General features: G+C 46.8%; 1 protein-coding gene across 1 annotated transcript in view; it reads right to left on the minus strand.

Moving 5' to 3' along the window:
* Positions 1-15,554, minus strand: part of LOC104624130 (H-2 class II histocompatibility antigen, A-D beta chain-like) — a 56,944-nt gene extending 41,390 nt beyond the window's left edge. Inside the window, 4 exon segments of the mRNA XM_010291420.1 lie at positions 13,161-13,383; positions 13,553-13,622; positions 14,488-14,657; positions 15,528-15,554. Coding sequence (XP_010289722.1) covers positions 13,161-13,383; positions 13,553-13,622; positions 14,488-14,657; positions 15,528-15,554 — 490 coding nt within the window.
* Between the last annotated feature and the right edge of the window lie 1,499 nt (positions 15,555-17,053).

Here is a 17,053-nt window from a genome sequence, read left to right on the forward strand (position 1 = left end):
GGGAGGTAGTTCCTGGGTTACAAGCCTTGCAGGCCTTCAGCCCAAGGCATGCTGAGAGGAGTGGTCTGAACATAAGAAGCTGCCTCTCATCACCAGAGGGAATTGCAAGGGGATTTTGTGCTTCACAGAGACAGTTCTAAAGAGGGGAATGCTTGCTATATAATTTGGATTTCATATGCCAGGCCTCTGCAGAGATTCTGGATTTTCATCAGAAATGCCTCATAGAAAGAAAGCCTGAAAGGAAAGGCTATTTTACTTGCTTTTGAATTTTAATAGCAGACTATTTTGTACTGTTACCAGGCACCCGGAAAGCATCTGGATTCTCTAGGGAAAAAGATCCCTGGGAGTCACGTTGCATTTTTTTCTTGTGTAAAGTTTTGTATGGGGATGGTGGTCTATAAATGTCAAGATGTTCTAGTCCAGGAGTGACCAAAAGTCATTGTAAATGTATTTTACTTTATCCATGTTAAATGACATTGGTGACTGTAGTCCATTTATTGTGGGACAGCTGTCATTACCAGTGTGGTATGGCAAAAAGAAGAGTAAGGAGTTGGTATGGGACAAGAGGTCTTGGGATATCTGGAATAGAGGCCTTGGGTTTCTGTGTTAGATTTAGGATGGAGATGGTTTCAGGGAGGAAGAGAAGAAATCTAGGGAATTACAGTACAAAGTGCTCTGGGCAGGAGGACTTGGGCATTCCCTAACCCTCCTTGACCTATCTGAGGGCAAGAATGAATGCCCTGAGAAGCCTGCTTCTGCCTCCTTTTGCTAAGGGAAATATGGTCAGCCTCCAGAGTGGATGTCTCTTTTCTTCTGTGGAGGATCTCAGCATTGCTGTCGGAGGATCTGAATTAGAAGGAACCCAGAGGTTGGTTTCATCTCTCCACATAGGTGTCTACATGCAGGTGTCTACATTAGCCATGTGTATGAGTTCCTGTTGAAGCACCTGAAGAGCTAGTCAGGGCACTTGTAGGGTTGGGAGAGTAACTGAGCCATGAAGAGGTAGGTGTCTATAAACCATTCTATGATTCTGAGCTTCCACACAGGCTGAACTGCTTCCCAGTCTCCACGAGGTGTATTCACTAGCAGCTTTATTTAGCTGCCCACGCATATGTGTTCAGTGCATTTGAGATGATCTGGTGTCCTACCTGGACTCCAGTTTCTCATCCAGGAGTGCACAAGTGTCCCATAGCTTCACTTCCCATAGTGTCAGACTTATCAGTCCCCTTTCAGATGTCCCAGGTTCCCCTTGGCCTCTGTATTGCACTAAGTGCTTCCACCTAGGCAATGCAGCAAGCCTTGGACATCTGTTGCCTTAACGCAGACCACCTAGTAGTGGGCATCTAGTTTAAGCCAGCCCCCTTGGCTTCATCCATCATCACTGGGGGAAATGGTGAGATGTTCACCCCATTATTCAGCCACTGCATCTTCTCCACCACAGCCAACGCAGCATCCTCTCCACTACGGCCCATGGTGGCCTCCACCCAGCCTTCACATAGTTTTTCCACACTTGTCACTCATCAGACCCAAAAGAATAACCTCTCCCAGGGACTTCTATCTCAGTGTGTGTTGGTGGATGGCAGGTCTCCTGTTGGAACACGGTCCAAGGGAGTGAGATAGCTGCTGGGCTTCTGAGCTGGCCTAGAAAAAGGTAAACCTGGGTCTTTAACAATTGCAAAGCTTTTTAGTCTCCACTAAACAGCCTTATCTAATTAATCCTCATGTCCTCCATGGAAGACAGGGGAAAAAAATTATGGACCAGGAAATGGGAGCACAAAAATGTTTAACCTTTTTTTAACCTGGAAAATTATGCCCAGACTCAGGACTAGATCTCTGGACCACTTGACCACCACTTGGCCTGGAGTCAAGTGAAAAAAATATGTTTATGAATTACTTACGAAAAAAATAAGTTTCCAATCCAACCTTAGCTGCAAGCCTTTCTCCTTGTGGTACAGGAAAAACTACACTGATTCTGGGCATCTGTATTTCTGGAGTGACAGGGGGATCACAACATTATTTTCATCCCAAATCCAAAACACAGCACTATACCAGCTCTCTGGAAGAAAATTAACCCTATCCCAGCTGAAACCAGGACAGTGAGTTTTGATGCTACCTAGAGAGCCGCAGCTTCCAGGATTGTCTAAGCATCTTTTGCCAAAACTGAATTGTAATGTGGCTTATGCAGTTTTGCTTGATTTACTTTGTTCCTTTGATGTGCAAGGATTTAGTGACATGCTTAGCAATACGGTAGCATGAGACGCATTGCATAAAATCAAATCACTGCTGGGGCAGATGCTTCCAGATTTAAAAACTTGATTGGTACCACAGACACGTAGCTGCCTAACTGCAGGCTGTTTCGCCTGAGAGTCAGCCTGTGGGGGCTTCTCAGAACCCCTTTTAGTCCCAAAACTGCAGTAACAAGGCTTAGAAGTCATCCTTTCAACCTCAAGGTGAATGTTTCAGGTCAGCAGTAGCTGATCTGTAACATTCAAGCTGTATCAGTCTCTAAAGGGCTGCTTTCAGCTCTGATTCATCAGCAAGCTTCTCCCCCCGCTTCACCAATCTGCCAGCTGTGGACATGGCCAGGGTGACCTAGATACTTGTCACCTCCAGGCTGGATTTTACCTTGATTCACAATTTCTAAAACAGGACATGAAACAGATGGACAGATCCTAGCTGGTTCACACAGGAACTGCTTCGTGCTCTGGGACATGTCAAGTGACATTCAAGGTCCTCTCCTGGTGATGGGCCAGCTCCCAAAAACAGCCAGGCTCTCCCTGTGGTCCATCAGCCACCACTCAAACCACATCTCCTAGGGACAGGGCAGCTCCCAGATCTGAGGATGAAGCATGTGACATCAGGGAAAAAGCATAATCAGTGACTTCAGTGGGAATGAGGTACCTGCGTGGCTGTTTATGAATATTCCGTCTACCTATAGCTGCAGGAGCTTAAATTTCTTTCTCAGTCTGTCTATGCTATCCCATCCTTTCCTATCTCCTATCCTCTCTCTCCTCTCCTCTCTTCACCTAGCCTAGACTAGACTAGCCTAGCCTAGCCTAACTTGACCTACTCCATGGGATTCAGGTGGACACACACGGGGCTGTGCAGAACACAGAGCGAACAATCTCTGAGCTCTTCCTTCCCAGGGATGGGATTCATCTCACCCAAGTGTCAGGATTTAGCCTAAAAGTGACTCATCTAGGCTTTTCCTTCACGGCCAACTGAGAGACACAAGCTTCTCTTGACACCTTCTAACTCCTATTTTAGATACTCATCTTGGGAAAGGCAGAATGATTTTTGGGAGTTATCTACCTGGCTGTTTTGTCATATGGGGATCCTATACTGCCAGCTTAGTTTGACTGCCTAATATCTAGATGGCTGCAATGAACTGGGAAGCATCATTCTCCAGAAACCTCCATCTCCACCACCAGGAACAACTAGAACATGACACCACAGAAACAGTATCATCTCTCCTTCACCCAACTGTGGGCTGGAGACCAAGTGATCAGAAATGAAAATGCCAACTGTTTCAGTTTTCCATCACAATGCACTACAACAGCTCTTTAGGGCTGTGATCCTGCACAGTTCAAGTCAATAGAGCAGAGGGCAAAGGACTGATCATGAAGGGCTACCAGTATATGTAGGTTATTGGTGCCTTTGAAAGTAAAAATTATACTGCAGGGAAAACAAAGGCAACAACCACAATCTCTATAGGAAACAAAGCGGAAGCTTCTTCTAGTCACCAACAAGAAGCTCGAAACACATTTTCTAGCTTTGCAATATCTGAAAGATTTAGATGGTCTCGGTACCTCCTCTGCTCTGGTTTTGACAAGGACAAAATCCTGGACCATACCCAAGAGCTGCAGGCACTGAAGATTGCTGTTGGGGATATAGGTTTGAGAATTTTGTAATGAAAATCCTCCTTGTGAAATATTGTCGCAGAATCTCCTTTGAAACTACAAATAAATCACACAGAATGTCTCCTAAAGTGTCCTGGCCTCTCCTAAGAGCATAGATCATATCCTCCCCACAGAACACCTTTGTACAGATTGGAGACCTGTTCAGTTAATCATCAGATAAGGTCCATGCACTCATGCAGAGCTCTTTGCTAGATCGGGGCCTGAATCAGCCCCCTTCATATCATCCCAGGTACAGAAATCACCCCTTTGATTGACTCATGTTTCAAAAACCCTAGCCTTTTCTTCCTTGTTATCTGCACCTGGTAAAGGCATTCCTAAAAATAACCGAATAATTTCTAATTAAACAATTCTTTTTCTAAAACTCCCCCACTCCATCCCTTATCTAAGTCTCTCCATTATCTGGTCTATATCCCACTGAGAAGAAATAATTAGTGCACGCACTAAAATCCATCCATCCATCCACCCATCCACCCACCCTGTCCAAAGTATTTATGCTCATATTTAGGTGCTAATTCCCAGTTATCACAGAAATCCTCCTCCCAGGAGCCACCTATTCCTTGGGAGATCAGCTCTGTGTCTGTAGATGTTGTATAGGATCAGGCTGTACAGGGCTGGACGGTGTTCCAGTTGTATCTGTGAACACTTCTCTTTGATTAAATGAGGTGGATAGTGTCCATCTTTGGAGAGCATAAGTCTAGTTTAAAACAAAAGGCATTGAGCAGGTGTGAGAGAAATTCTTAAAAATAGGATGGGGATGACAGAGGTGATGAAACAGGAAAATGCACACAAATAGCTCCCCACAAAAGGTGGAAGTTTTGACTTAGATATAGTATTTGTACATAGTCTGCCAGATCAATGAGTAGATAAAGAGTTGTTAAAAGTCATCAGGATGATTTGGGGCACCCAGCAGGCTGTCCCAGCCATGAACTGCCTGGTACAGAAGCAGTACCCACCCTGGGTTCAGAGCAGTCCTTGGTGTGATGTTATGAGAGCTCTGCTGTCATCTAGTGACCAAAGGGAAGAAGTAGCCAGAAAAAACGGAAAATCTTGAAATTAAAGAAATGTCAGTGCATGTTGTGACAGCGGAAGCAGAAAACAGTGTGTTTTGAACACCTGGAGCTTACTAGCAGCACTGAGGTCTCACCTGTATAGGCAGAGCCCGCCGAGATGTTTTTTAAGGCACCCCCTCCTGCATTGCATCTAACTCCTCAAGCATCGCCTACAGCCAACAACATCTCAGACGGGGATGTCTCTCCCAACTGTGGAAGCTTCGCCAGCTGAGACTGCCATCACAGGCACTGCTGTGAGCATGCATCTTGGCTATTTTAGATGTCTACATCAGGAAGAGACATCTTGCTCCCTAGAGGAGCTTATTTGTCTCCATCAGCTATAAAGGGAGCGTGAACAGCTCAGATGTAGACACCTGCATGGCAGTGCTCTAGCATTAGGTGAGATGGCTGCTGTCCCTTAACTGGAAGGTTACACTCGTCTGGAGAACAAGTCGGAATTTCTCTTGAAACCTTGTTATCCCTATCCTTGTTTTTGCTGATTTTGCAGAGGAAAAAATTCAAACTGGCCATTGCGCAGAGCAGCTGACCACGAGGTGACTTCTTCCTTCACATGGAACAAAAAGCTCCTCCCACCTTTCGAGGACATGTCACCTATGGGGACATGTCACCTATGGGGACATGCTGGAGGCAGCAAAGAGCATCATTGGCAGCTGGGAGAAGTTGAAGGCAGCACAAACTATCCAGAGTGAAATGAGGCATGAGAAAAACAAGAGCTGATGGTGCATGCGCAGAACAAGCCAACAGAAGGTCAGAGTTCAAATCCTATGCATGACCTTGACCTTTTATGTGATTTAGGACAAGTTGTTTCACCAGTGTAGCCCAGTAGGATACTGGTTTCCCATGGGAAGTCTCCAAAGGCATTAAAGTTTGGTGACATAAAACACCACAGTGACGCTGGGCACAGTAGCCTGCAGATGCTCCAATTTCAAAGAAAATTTGGGTTTCACCAACAAAGACCTGGTTTCCTCTCCCTGCTTCTTAAATACTCTAGGTGTGCAGTGGTTAGAAAGGCTTAGTTTTTCTCATCAGCAGGGCTGAAGCAACTGAATCTGAATTTTGCCTTTGCCTTTCTTCCACAGCATTCTTCAGCTGTGTTGCAAAAGTGGGTACAAAACACTACCAGCGCTGTCCCCCTCTGCTGGTAACAGGCCCTCGGTTCCTTCTGTATCTCTATGAATCACTTCATTAGGTTCCACAGGCCTGCCAAAGGATATTTCAGAGATTTCCTTTTAAGTCTTGAAAATAAAATATTAAGCACAATCAATCGTTTCTCACGACAGCTTCTTTGTCCATGAACTATTTCCATTCATTAGAAACCTATTTAAAGGCCACAGTACGTGGGAGAGAGGTAGGTATCAAAAAAAAAAGAAAAAAGACACTTCTTGATCCTAACGCCAAAGCATGGTCTAATTTTCTTTGTTTTCCTGCTAGAGTCACATAATTGAGGCACAGCCATGCCTTGAATAAGGCAGGAGCATTACGGATGCTCAAGAAGGTCCAGCATCTAGGGCACCATGCTAAGGGCAAAGACTCTGCTTTCACAGTGGGTAATTTTTCGCTCACACAATTGGCAAGCGAAGCTCGACAGCAATCCTTGAAACAATTGAGAAATGCCTTTCTGTGCCTGCTGAGGTCCCAATGTGAGCTCTGAAAGGATGAGTTCATGCCGGGACCTTAAACCTCAGGGAGTCTGAAGAACATGAAGTTCCTCAAGACCAGCCAATGCTGCCACGTTGGGCATCAGCAGTGACACAGGTTCATGTATCCAAACAAATTCCTCCTGCTACCCCAGAAAGTAGCAGAAAATTAGCTTCCATGTCTGTATTTTCAGGACAAGTGGGATATTTCTGAGCAGGGTTAAGGGCTCTCAGTTTGTCCTCTTGGTAAAGGTAAGTTGAGGGTGAGGGCAGGGCCAAGGTCTCAGCTTGTCCTGTTCTTTACGCTCCTCTGCAGCAAGGAGCCACAACATCTCTTCACCAAGAAGGGGTCTTCTTAGAGCCGAAGGGATGCTGTGAGTTGGCAAAGCACCCCACATCACCTTGGTAGGGGCTGCAGGGCCCTCCCAACCCAAAATGGTTAACGTCTATACGAAGAAGCAGAAAGACGTAGTACTCGGGAAACACAAGCAGTATTTCACAGTGGCACATGGAGCAGGCAGCTCACCTCAGGTGAGTATGCCACGGATTAATAATAAAAAGCACCCCAGTTGCTTGAAGCAGAGGCTGTCATGGAAACCCTGGCAGCGAGCAGCATCGTTTAGGGGAATCACTTAGGAGTGACAGAAAAAAGGGCATTGTTTCTTGGAAGGCATCAGGATTCAGATATTAAACATATCGAGCAAGGCTGAAGTTTGGGCTTGGGAACTCTTCAGCAGGTTGCCCATCCAGCCTGGGACATGTCGCAATCTTTCAGTGCCTTCCCTGCAAACTGGGGTGGATTTTCCCCTGTTACAGCTGTAGAAAGTGTATAAGCCCTTTGAGACAATAAACATCCCTGTGTGTTAGGACTTAGGCTACCATGAGGGAGATAATTTGTATCCAGAAAAGGTGGTTGTTGTGGATATCCACCATGAGGTTTGGCAGCAGAGCCTGAAGGAGAAGCAGTAGATGGGCTCCACGTGTGCCACTCTCCCTACGAAACATGGTCCAGCAGGTCATGGCTGGTGCTGTACCCTCTCTAGACCAGCATCCCTCTGTGCTGAAGGCTCAGGCCAGCTCCATGCTACCCATGTGATCTGGATTGACACTAACCCAAATTTTCCAAACATGGTTTTATCCCCTCCTCACTGAAAGATCACAAACCAGGATGTTCGTTTTGCTTTGGCAGCTCATCAGCATGCAAGCACCCTCGTCCTGGCATTCGGTGCCGGGGTTTATGTCTTAATTGGCATCACCCAAACCACTCCAGCATGAGGGTAGACAACACAATAAACACAAGAACCTGCCCTCCCTTCGGTGCCTTTTCCACCACGCTTCCCCTTTCAGGCTGCCTGAGCTGTTTTATCACTTTCTCGAAAGGAAAGCGCTGCCGAGTCCCCAAACCTCACAGCAGCAGGGCGCTGGAGATAAGGCAGGGAAAATATTTCACTCGCAAGGAAACTCTGCTCATCTCGCGCTAACGTCCCCATCCTCTGGAATCCAAGGCAATAATTACAGCAATTTGTAGATAATTATTTGTTAATTAAAAACAGGCTTTCTGGGTAGAGTTACCAATTTCCTCCTCTGGCTGCATAGGGCTGTGCAAGGAGACACTGGGGGATTGACGGTTTTGTAAAATAGTTTGCTCGTTCAGTTTGGAAAAAAAGCCCCTGGTGGGTCATCTCCCCACATCCTGGCAGGTCTGATTCATTCTCCTAAGACATCCTGGAGAGATCCGTACCTGGCTTTCCCTTGGAGATTTCCAGTGAAGGTGACTGCTGCAAACCTCCAGCGTAGCCTGTTTCCCCAGCTAATTTAATGACCCTGTGCTCACACAGACTCATTTCCAAACAGATTTAAATAAGTAGCTCTTAAAGAAGCATTTGTGTCCCCAAGTTGAGGTCATGAGTCTGAGGGAAGCTCACCTCCATCCCATGTTAATATTAGCAGTAATAAATGAACAGTGTGTAGATGAAGTTACAGCTGGGAGCAAACTGAAGCTGCTGGCTTAAATAGTGCTGTTAGGTGCAATTATTCTGCCCTAGGCTGGGCAGTCTGTGGTTCTTGGTAGCTTCCCAGGAACTGTCTCCATGACAGCTGTGAGAAGCAGTAATGACAAGATTTCAGATGTCCCCCACTAAATACTGCGAGGAGTGTGTCTTGGGATGATGCCCTTTATGATGTACCAGGATCTTGGATCCTGTGAGTCTTACGTCTCTGTTTCTCCTGTGGAGCACACCTTCTCCTGAGTTCATCATGATCCACCAACCCACCAACCTGCTCCAGGATCCCTCACAGCTCCTTCCAGGAGGAATTATTTAGCCTTAGAAGCAGGAAAGGCACATTGCTCCTGATCTACTGCTGGATCAAGCTGGCTCTGGGTGGTAACCTCAAATGTCCCTTCCTCTGTGACACTGAGGAAACAGCTCATGGAGATCTAAGATATCCGTGACATTTGAAAAGTCCTGGCAGTCCGGTGAAGTCCTTGGAGACTGGAAAAAGGGGAACATTGCACCCATTTTAAAAAAGGATAGAAAGGAGAACACTGGGAACTACCGACCTGTCAGTCCCACCTCTGTGCCTGGGAAGACCATGGAACAGATCCTCCCAGAAACTACACTAAGGCACATGGAGGACAGGGAGGTGATTTGAGACAGCCAGCATGGCTTCACCAAGGGCAAGTCCTGCCTGACCAATCTAGTGGCCTTCTAGGATGGGGTGACCACATCAGTGGACAAGGGAAGAGCTACTGATGTCGTCTATCTGGATTTCTGTAAGGCCTCTGATACGGTCCCCCACAACCTCCTTTGCTCTAGATTGGAGAGAGATGGATTTGATGGGTGGGCTGTTGGGTGGATGAAGAATTGATTGGATGGTCACACCCAGAGGGTAGTGGTCAATGGCTCAATGTCCAGATGGAGACTGGTGAGGAGCGGTGTTGCTTGGGGTCTGTCTTGGGACCAGCACTTTTTAATATCTTCATCAATGACATAGACAGTGGGATCGAGTGCACCCTCAGCAAGTTTTCAGAGGACACCAAGCTGAGTGGTGCAGTTGACACACCTGAGGGACAGGATGTCATCCAGAGGGAGCTGGACAAGCTCGAGGAATGGGCCTGTGTGAACCTCATGAGGTTCAATAAGGCCAAGGGCAGGGTCCTGCACCTGGGTTGGGGCAACCCCTGGTATCAGCACAGGCTGGGGGATGGAGGGATGGAGAGCAGCGCTGCCGAGAAGGACTTGGGGGTACTGGTGGGTGAAAAGCTGGACACGAGCCGGCAATGTGCACTCGCAGCCCAGAAGACCAACCGCGTCCTGGGCTGCACCCAAAGCCGCGTGGCCAGCAGGGCGAGGGAGGGGATTCTGCCCCTCTGCTCCGCTCTGGGGAGACCCCCCTGCAGTGCTGCGTCCAGCTCTGGAGCCCTCGGCACAGGAGAGACATGGACCTGCTGGAGCGGAGCCAGAGGAGGCCGCCAAAACGCTCAGAGGGCTGGAACAGCTCTGCTGGGAGGACAGGCTGAGAAAGTTTGGATTGTTCAGCCTGGAGCAGAGAAGGCTCCAGGGATCCCTTCTTGCAGCCTGCCAGGACTGAAAGGGGCTGATAAGAAAGATGAGGACAGACTTTTTAGCTGGGCCTGTTGTGGTAGGACAAGGGGTGATGGCTTTAAACTAAAATAGGGCAGATTTAGAACAGATCTACGGCAGAAATTTTTGACAACAAGGGTGGTGAACCACTGGTCCAAGTTGCCCAGAGAGGTGGTTGATGCCCCATCCCCGAAACCATCACACGTCAGGTTGCATGGTGCTCTGAGCTATCTGCTCTAGCTGCAGATGTCCCTGCTCACTGCAGGGGGGTTGGACTAGATGGCCTTGAAATGTCCCTTCCAACCCAAACTATTCTATGATTCTGTAAGAGTTGGCTGTATGGGTTGTACACCAAAATAGTACCAGTAGCACCCTGGGTGCAGAAAAGCAAGTCCATGAGGAAGTGTGGTGTGAAGAGAAAGTGAGCAGCATCCTCCTCCTGGTTGTAGCAGAGCAGCTTGGAGCCATGGTGACGAGGATAGGACCAAGGAATAACATGGCCATTTTGTCATCATGTGCCCAAAAGCAGATTGTTCCCATCCCCGTTAGTGAAACAGTGGCATTAATGAGAACAAACCGGTGATAATGGGGAGGGGAAGAAAATTAGACTGTCAATATCCTCTTTATGGAAATAATCTCACAGGTTGTTAGTCACAAAGGGCTGGCTTCGCCCCTCTAATTTTCTCCTGTACGTGGGCTTTCATGTTCCTCTCATCACCTTAGCAGCTGAGTGCCTGCACCGTGTGCAGAGGAATCACAATTAAGCAAAGTGGCTGGATGTCATGATATATGGGACTACATCTCTGCTTCAGCAGCACAGAAAGCTAGCGAAAAGCTGAGATTAAACACTGGGTTAATTAGTACATTTAATTAGCTCTCAGTTATTAAATCCTTTCAGACCCTTAGATAAATTGCTCAAAGTACAAAACATTCCTTAGAAATGCTATTATTTATTCCTCTCTTATTTCTCCACATGTGGGCAGGGCTGGGAAGCTCTAGCTTTCCTCCTGCAGCTTCATGCAGGAACAGAGTCCATCCTAGCCTCAATGGCCCAAAGTCTGTCCTTGCGATTACCCTTGCATTTGCAAGCCTGCCAATTTCCAAATTCACACTTCCTCTGAGAAGGGAAGAGGCAGTACGCTGCTAACATGGGCAACAGTAGGAGGAAAGGGAATAGTGTTGGAAAAAAGCAGGGAGCAACAGCTCCTCTTAACTCTGAGAGACAGAAACAAATTCACAGAGGTTTGGTGTGGACTTAAGTCACCCAGCAGTGTGTCCCTTCCTGTGCTGTCTTCCTCTGTGGCTGCAGCAGACAGGCATGGCAGCCCTGCAGCAAAAAAGAGCAGAAATGGGTGGAGAAACTTCTCACACAGGCTTTGGAGCATTGCCAGTCACCATGACAGCTAGATTGAGGGACAGGAAAAGCTCCTCCAGGCTCCTGTGAGCAAGGTCTCCCAGGTTCGTCCCCCTGATGACTTTCCTGCAGTTTCCATGTTCATCCCAACAGTTCGTGGATGCATCTCTGATCTGAAGTCCTGGAGTAGCTGCCAGCCTGCTCCTCCTCCTCATTTCCAAGTGATCCTGTGCTAACCCACCACACAGAGCTGCTAAGATCCATGAGGTCGGCTGAGCTTCAGAGAGCCCGTGGCAGCCCTGCCAGAGGTAGGGAATTTATTTATGGCAGGGTAAATCCGTTTCTGAGATGACCTTGGAGACCTATCCAAAGCATTTATCACTTGGATGATGTGGGGCCCTGAACAACACAGGTGCGACAAGCTCTGGCTCTAGGCAGGCTGGAGAACTGGCTCCTATAGAGTCAAATCTGTAGGCTGTTCTCATTGTAGTTCACTGGAAAACTGATGTTTGGGTCTAAGGAAGGGGATCTCAGCATTTTCAGCACAAAGCCTTCTCTTGTTCTAGTTGTGATGGTGGGTAAGGAATTCAAGTCCTCCTGATGCTGGTGACCTGAAGCCATAGGCCAAGTATTAATGGGAGCAAAGGGCTACAGGGGATGTGACTTGCTTAAGGGAGTTTGCTTAGGAAAAAATAATAGTACAGAATTAAGCTGAGGGATATTCCTCATTGCACCATGAAAGGTATCACACAACGATGACTTACCCAGTACTGGTTTGTGATTCTAATAATCTTAAATTACTAGAAAGGAGAAATCAAAGGCTAGGATAAGATGATGTTACTCAGCAAACTAATATTTTGAGAACAAGAATGCAGCTTTCTGGAAGATAATGTTCTTGCTTTTTTCAAAGTTTCAAAAGTGCAGTTTCAAAAGAAACATATTTAATACTTCTATAAATAAGTATGAACGTATCTGCTTCTAGAGTCTACAAAATATGTCTGCAACAAAGCAATGTGGAGACATTTGGGAATGAAGTAGCTAATTTTATACTCATAAGAAACCATAACCATCGCCTAGGACTGTATCTCAGAGGACTGGGCTGACCTTTCAGCATCTGATGATAGTTGTAAAATGGCTCCTCATCACTGAAAGCCCAATCTAAGATCAGTTAAAATAAATTAAAAGCTATCACTGGCTTCTGTGGATATTGAATTAGACCATATAAAACCCACTTGAATGCTGGGAACCCAAGGAAATTATCATGGTAAATCTAAATTCTAGTGAAGCCTTACAGGCTTTAAAACATCTCTCTGCAGCCCCATTAAAAGAACGGGTTTCTACTTAGCCCATGAATAATTCGCCTTTATTTTTCTTCTGAGAGATGACAAGTCCCACCACGATGAAGCCTCAGCCCAGCAAAAAGCCCAGCATTCCAGTCACCTTCTTGCTCTTGTTGGAAGAGCAGTCCAGAGAGTAAAGGCCCAGGCTAGATATTGCTTTCCCCCAAAATATCTTTTCTAGTTTCCTGCTGTCCCCATAGAGCTAGAAGCAATTCTCCTCAAGACTTTCTGATCTCCCCATTTCCAGTTGCTTACCCCAGGCCATGGTGATGGGCACTGGCAGGCTGATATGCTCCACCTGGCAAGCATAGATAAACCCTTGCTTAGGCATGACTTCCAAAGTGACCAGAATCTGGAAAGACTAATCTCCATCTAGGAGGCAGTTCTCGTACACAACTTTGTCCATCTCCTCCTGCCTGTTTTTGAGCCACTTGATCTTCATTTCAGAAGGATAAAACCTTGTTGCAGAACAAACCAGCTAGCCCCCATGGCTCCATTTGCATGGGAGAAATTTTCACTCTGCGTTTAACTGAAAGTGAGAAAGAGAGAGATGGAGAGTGTTGGCCAATCCTCCTCAGGAATCATTCCTAGCAACAGGACCTATTGGACATTTATTTAGTCTGGAGAAGAGGAAGCTGAGGGGAGACCTTATTTCTCTCTACAACAGCCTGACAGGAGGTTGTAGTGAGGTCAGTGTCATTCTCTTCTCCCAAGAAACTAGCGATAGAAAGAGAGGAAATGGCCTCAAATTACACCAGGGGAGGTTTAGATTGGATATTAGGAAAAAATTATTTACTAAAAGGGTGGTCAAGCATTGGAACAGGCTGCCCAGGGAAGCGGTGGAGTCACGATCACTGGAGGTGTTCAAAAACCTGTAGATGAGGCACTTTGGGACATGGTTTAGTGGGCATGGTGGTGTTGGGTGGGCGGCTGGACTTGATGATCTTAAAGGTCTTTTCCAGCCTTAATGATTTTATGATACTATGGTATCATGCGGATTTTGCCTCCAAACCCATTTGTCCAGACCCACTGATTTCAACATGCCCTCGCATTACATGTCTCCCAGCCACATTAATCTTTAATCCTCTTTCTTTCTTCCCTCAGTCCTTCCAGTGAAGGACCATCACAGAAAAAGAACTCTGCATCTACCAGAAACATCTAACAGGAGCATCTCATACCTTCTGCCATCTGTCAGCTAAGTCCATTGCTCCAGGAATTGGCAGGAGCTACATTTGTTAGGCTTGGGAGTCCTGTCACATGCTTTTCCACAGGGCTCCTGCAAGTCATTTCCCTCAGTCTTAGACTCATAACAAAGACACTAACTGCTCAGGTCCATAGAACTCATTCTCCCCATGCCCTACTGAACTCAGACCTAGCTCCCACTATTCACCAAGCTCCTCTGACATCCAGTGGCTGCCAAATGGGGAGGTGGCAGAGAGGGTTAAATGTGGTCCCAGGCTGGGGAAGCCAAGTTTCCCCATGGCACGCTCCTCTTATCCTCCCCTCCAAACACTCACTTCTGTCCATTGTACACTGAGTCCTCCTCCAGTTATAGCTGCAGTATTTCTCCCTTGAAGCCCACAGACAGCTAAGCCACTGCAGCCTGTTCCAATACTCAGCAATTGCCCATCCCAGCTCTATGCAGGCCACATAGAAACCCACCTTACTATTGTAGGAACAGATCTCCTGCTAGTCCCAGATGAACCCGTCCAGGTACATCACCTGCTGAGTGCCATTCGTGTAGTGACACTCCTGTTTTCATTGCAGCAGGAAATGCTCTTGGGGGAGACACATGGGACAAGGTCAGGATGGACATCTTGCTGCTGCTTTCCCTTGTTCCTGAATATCCAGGATCTCTGCCTACCCGGAGTATGTGCATGAAGAGCCATAGAATCATAGAATGGTTTGGGTTGGAAGGGACCTTAAAGGTCATCTAGCCCAAACCCTCTGTCATGGGCAGGAACACCTTCCACTAGACCAGGTTGCTCAAAGCCCCGTCCAACCTGGCCTTGAACAATTCCAGGGATGGGGCATCCACAGCTTCTCTGGGCAACCTGTGCCAGTGCCTCACCACCTTCATTGTGAAGAATTTCTTCCGTATATCTAATCTAAATCTACCCTTTTTCGGTTTAAAGTCATTACCTTGCCCCTTGTCCTATTACTACACGCCCTTGTAAAAAGTCCCTCTCCAGCTTTCTTGTAGGCTCTCTTCAGGTATGTTGCTCCTCACCCCTATCATCATGGCCGGACCCACAATCCAGGAGGTTTTGAACCCAGGAAAAAACAGAGAAGCTATTGTTGCTCAGGTGAGGGCAAAGAAAAAAAAGCTTGGAGAGAGAGCTAGACTGCTAACAACCACATCTCAGGTCAAAGTAGGACCTCAGCAACACTCTGAGTGGAGGAACTTGAGGAAGTTCCCAAACACTGAGGGGACTGGACAGCCCCTCACTACAGATCGACTCAGTACCAGTATTGGGCCACAACAATAGTAACAGGCAGGAAAGGGTTCAATTTCTGCCTTTCACTAGAATCTTTTCTGGAGGAATGCAGAATAAAGGTTTCACCAGCAGACACCACAAACGAGCAGTATCAGAGCAGAACAGTCAACAAAGCTGCTCAGACACTGCTGTACAACTCCTGGGACTCCATCCTTGGGGTGTTATCTTTGGGCTGGCTCCTTCCTGGGATCAAGGAGTGCTCTCAGAGGACTGTGAATACAGCCTAACCTCAGCAGAGCAAGCTGGTAGAGCGTCTATGAGCATTGTGTTTACTCACCCGCCGACCTGGGCAAAGAGTGGCACCATGAAACTGGCCCTGTCACAAAACCTAAGGTCAGCCAGGCCAAGTCATGTGTTATCCTCTGCAGAAGGACAGGATCTTCCCTTTTCTTTATCTGCTGGGAAACATAAAGAAAAAATCTAAGGACATGTTAAGGAGCAGGTGTTGTATCTGCTTCGGTTTTGTTTTCAGCAAAAGGTTCAGAAAAAAAAAAAAACCTGGAAGTTGAGACAGAAAGAATGAAATATCTAAACTAGTGGTTTGCTTAGGGAAAATCAACTTTATTTACTGGAAGGAATGTGTTATATATTGTATCTCATTTCATTGGAAAGTTAGTGCTGTAAAACAAAGAAATACAAATCCTTTACTTTGGAATAAAGACAAATGTGCTTTCAGGTTGCCAAGATATCACTGAAAAAAAGACCAGCACTTTCTAATCACAGTGTCTGCATTCCTACATCTAAGACACAGCAGGATGTTGACTATCTTGTGCATCTAAGTTTCAAACTAGGACCTTTAAGGACACCAAAGGGCATCCACTGATACAGTGAGAAGACTTTATAACTGTGGGGAGTCTGTCAGATTGAAGAACTGCTTATTATCTACAGGTTAACAAGGATTTATCTGCCTTACTCTTCTTCCTTTTGGGAGGACACGCTTATCCCCTGCATGGATACTCCTTTACCTGCCCAGAAAGCACTATGTCGAACTTCAAGCAGAAGGTACAAGTTGATCTCCCGGCAATGCAGTCAAAAGGATGCTGGACTTTCTGGGCATGGTCAGGACTCCAGATCAGAGGTCCATGAACAGTGGACATTACTGCTGATAAAAGCCTTCACTGAAAGAGCCCTCAAAATCAGAAAGAAATGCCACTGCTGGGAAATACATCTTCAAGGCTCTCAGAAGGAGAGATGGAAAAGATTTGCACATGCCCAGCCCCAAGGGGAGAGTTTTTCTGTAACAGCATCTCCAATTCCAAACTATGTGGACAAATCAGGTTCGTGTCATCAGACACCTGACAGATGACAGTCATCTTGGAGGAGGCAAGATTTGATTTCTAGCTTCGTACCACTCCCACCCTGTTCCTTGCCTTCCTTAAGAGTCCCACTCGCTGGCCAGATCTGGAGGATATGAGGCTAAAAGCCTCCGAATTAGAAGGGAACAAGGACAGATTCACTTCAGAGCAGGACAGCATGGAGCTTTTCCTCCTCCATCCGCTGGAAAGGACAAAGTGAAGGAACAGAAAGAGGTAGAGGGCATGGGTGAGGAGGCTCCATGTGGAGACAGTCTGGACATAAAGCACCAGGCTGAAACATCTGCAGAGGAGGCATTTCAGAGCACTTCTCCTGCCAGGTGAAGGCTGGGCATTG

The sequence above is a fragment of the Phaethon lepturus genome, unplaced genomic scaffold, assembly GCF_000687285.1.
Source record: "Phaethon lepturus isolate BGI_N335 unplaced genomic scaffold, ASM68728v1 scaffold5070, whole genome shotgun sequence".
NCBI classification, from domain to species: Eukaryota; Metazoa; Chordata; class Aves; order Phaethontiformes; family Phaethontidae; genus Phaethon; species Phaethon lepturus.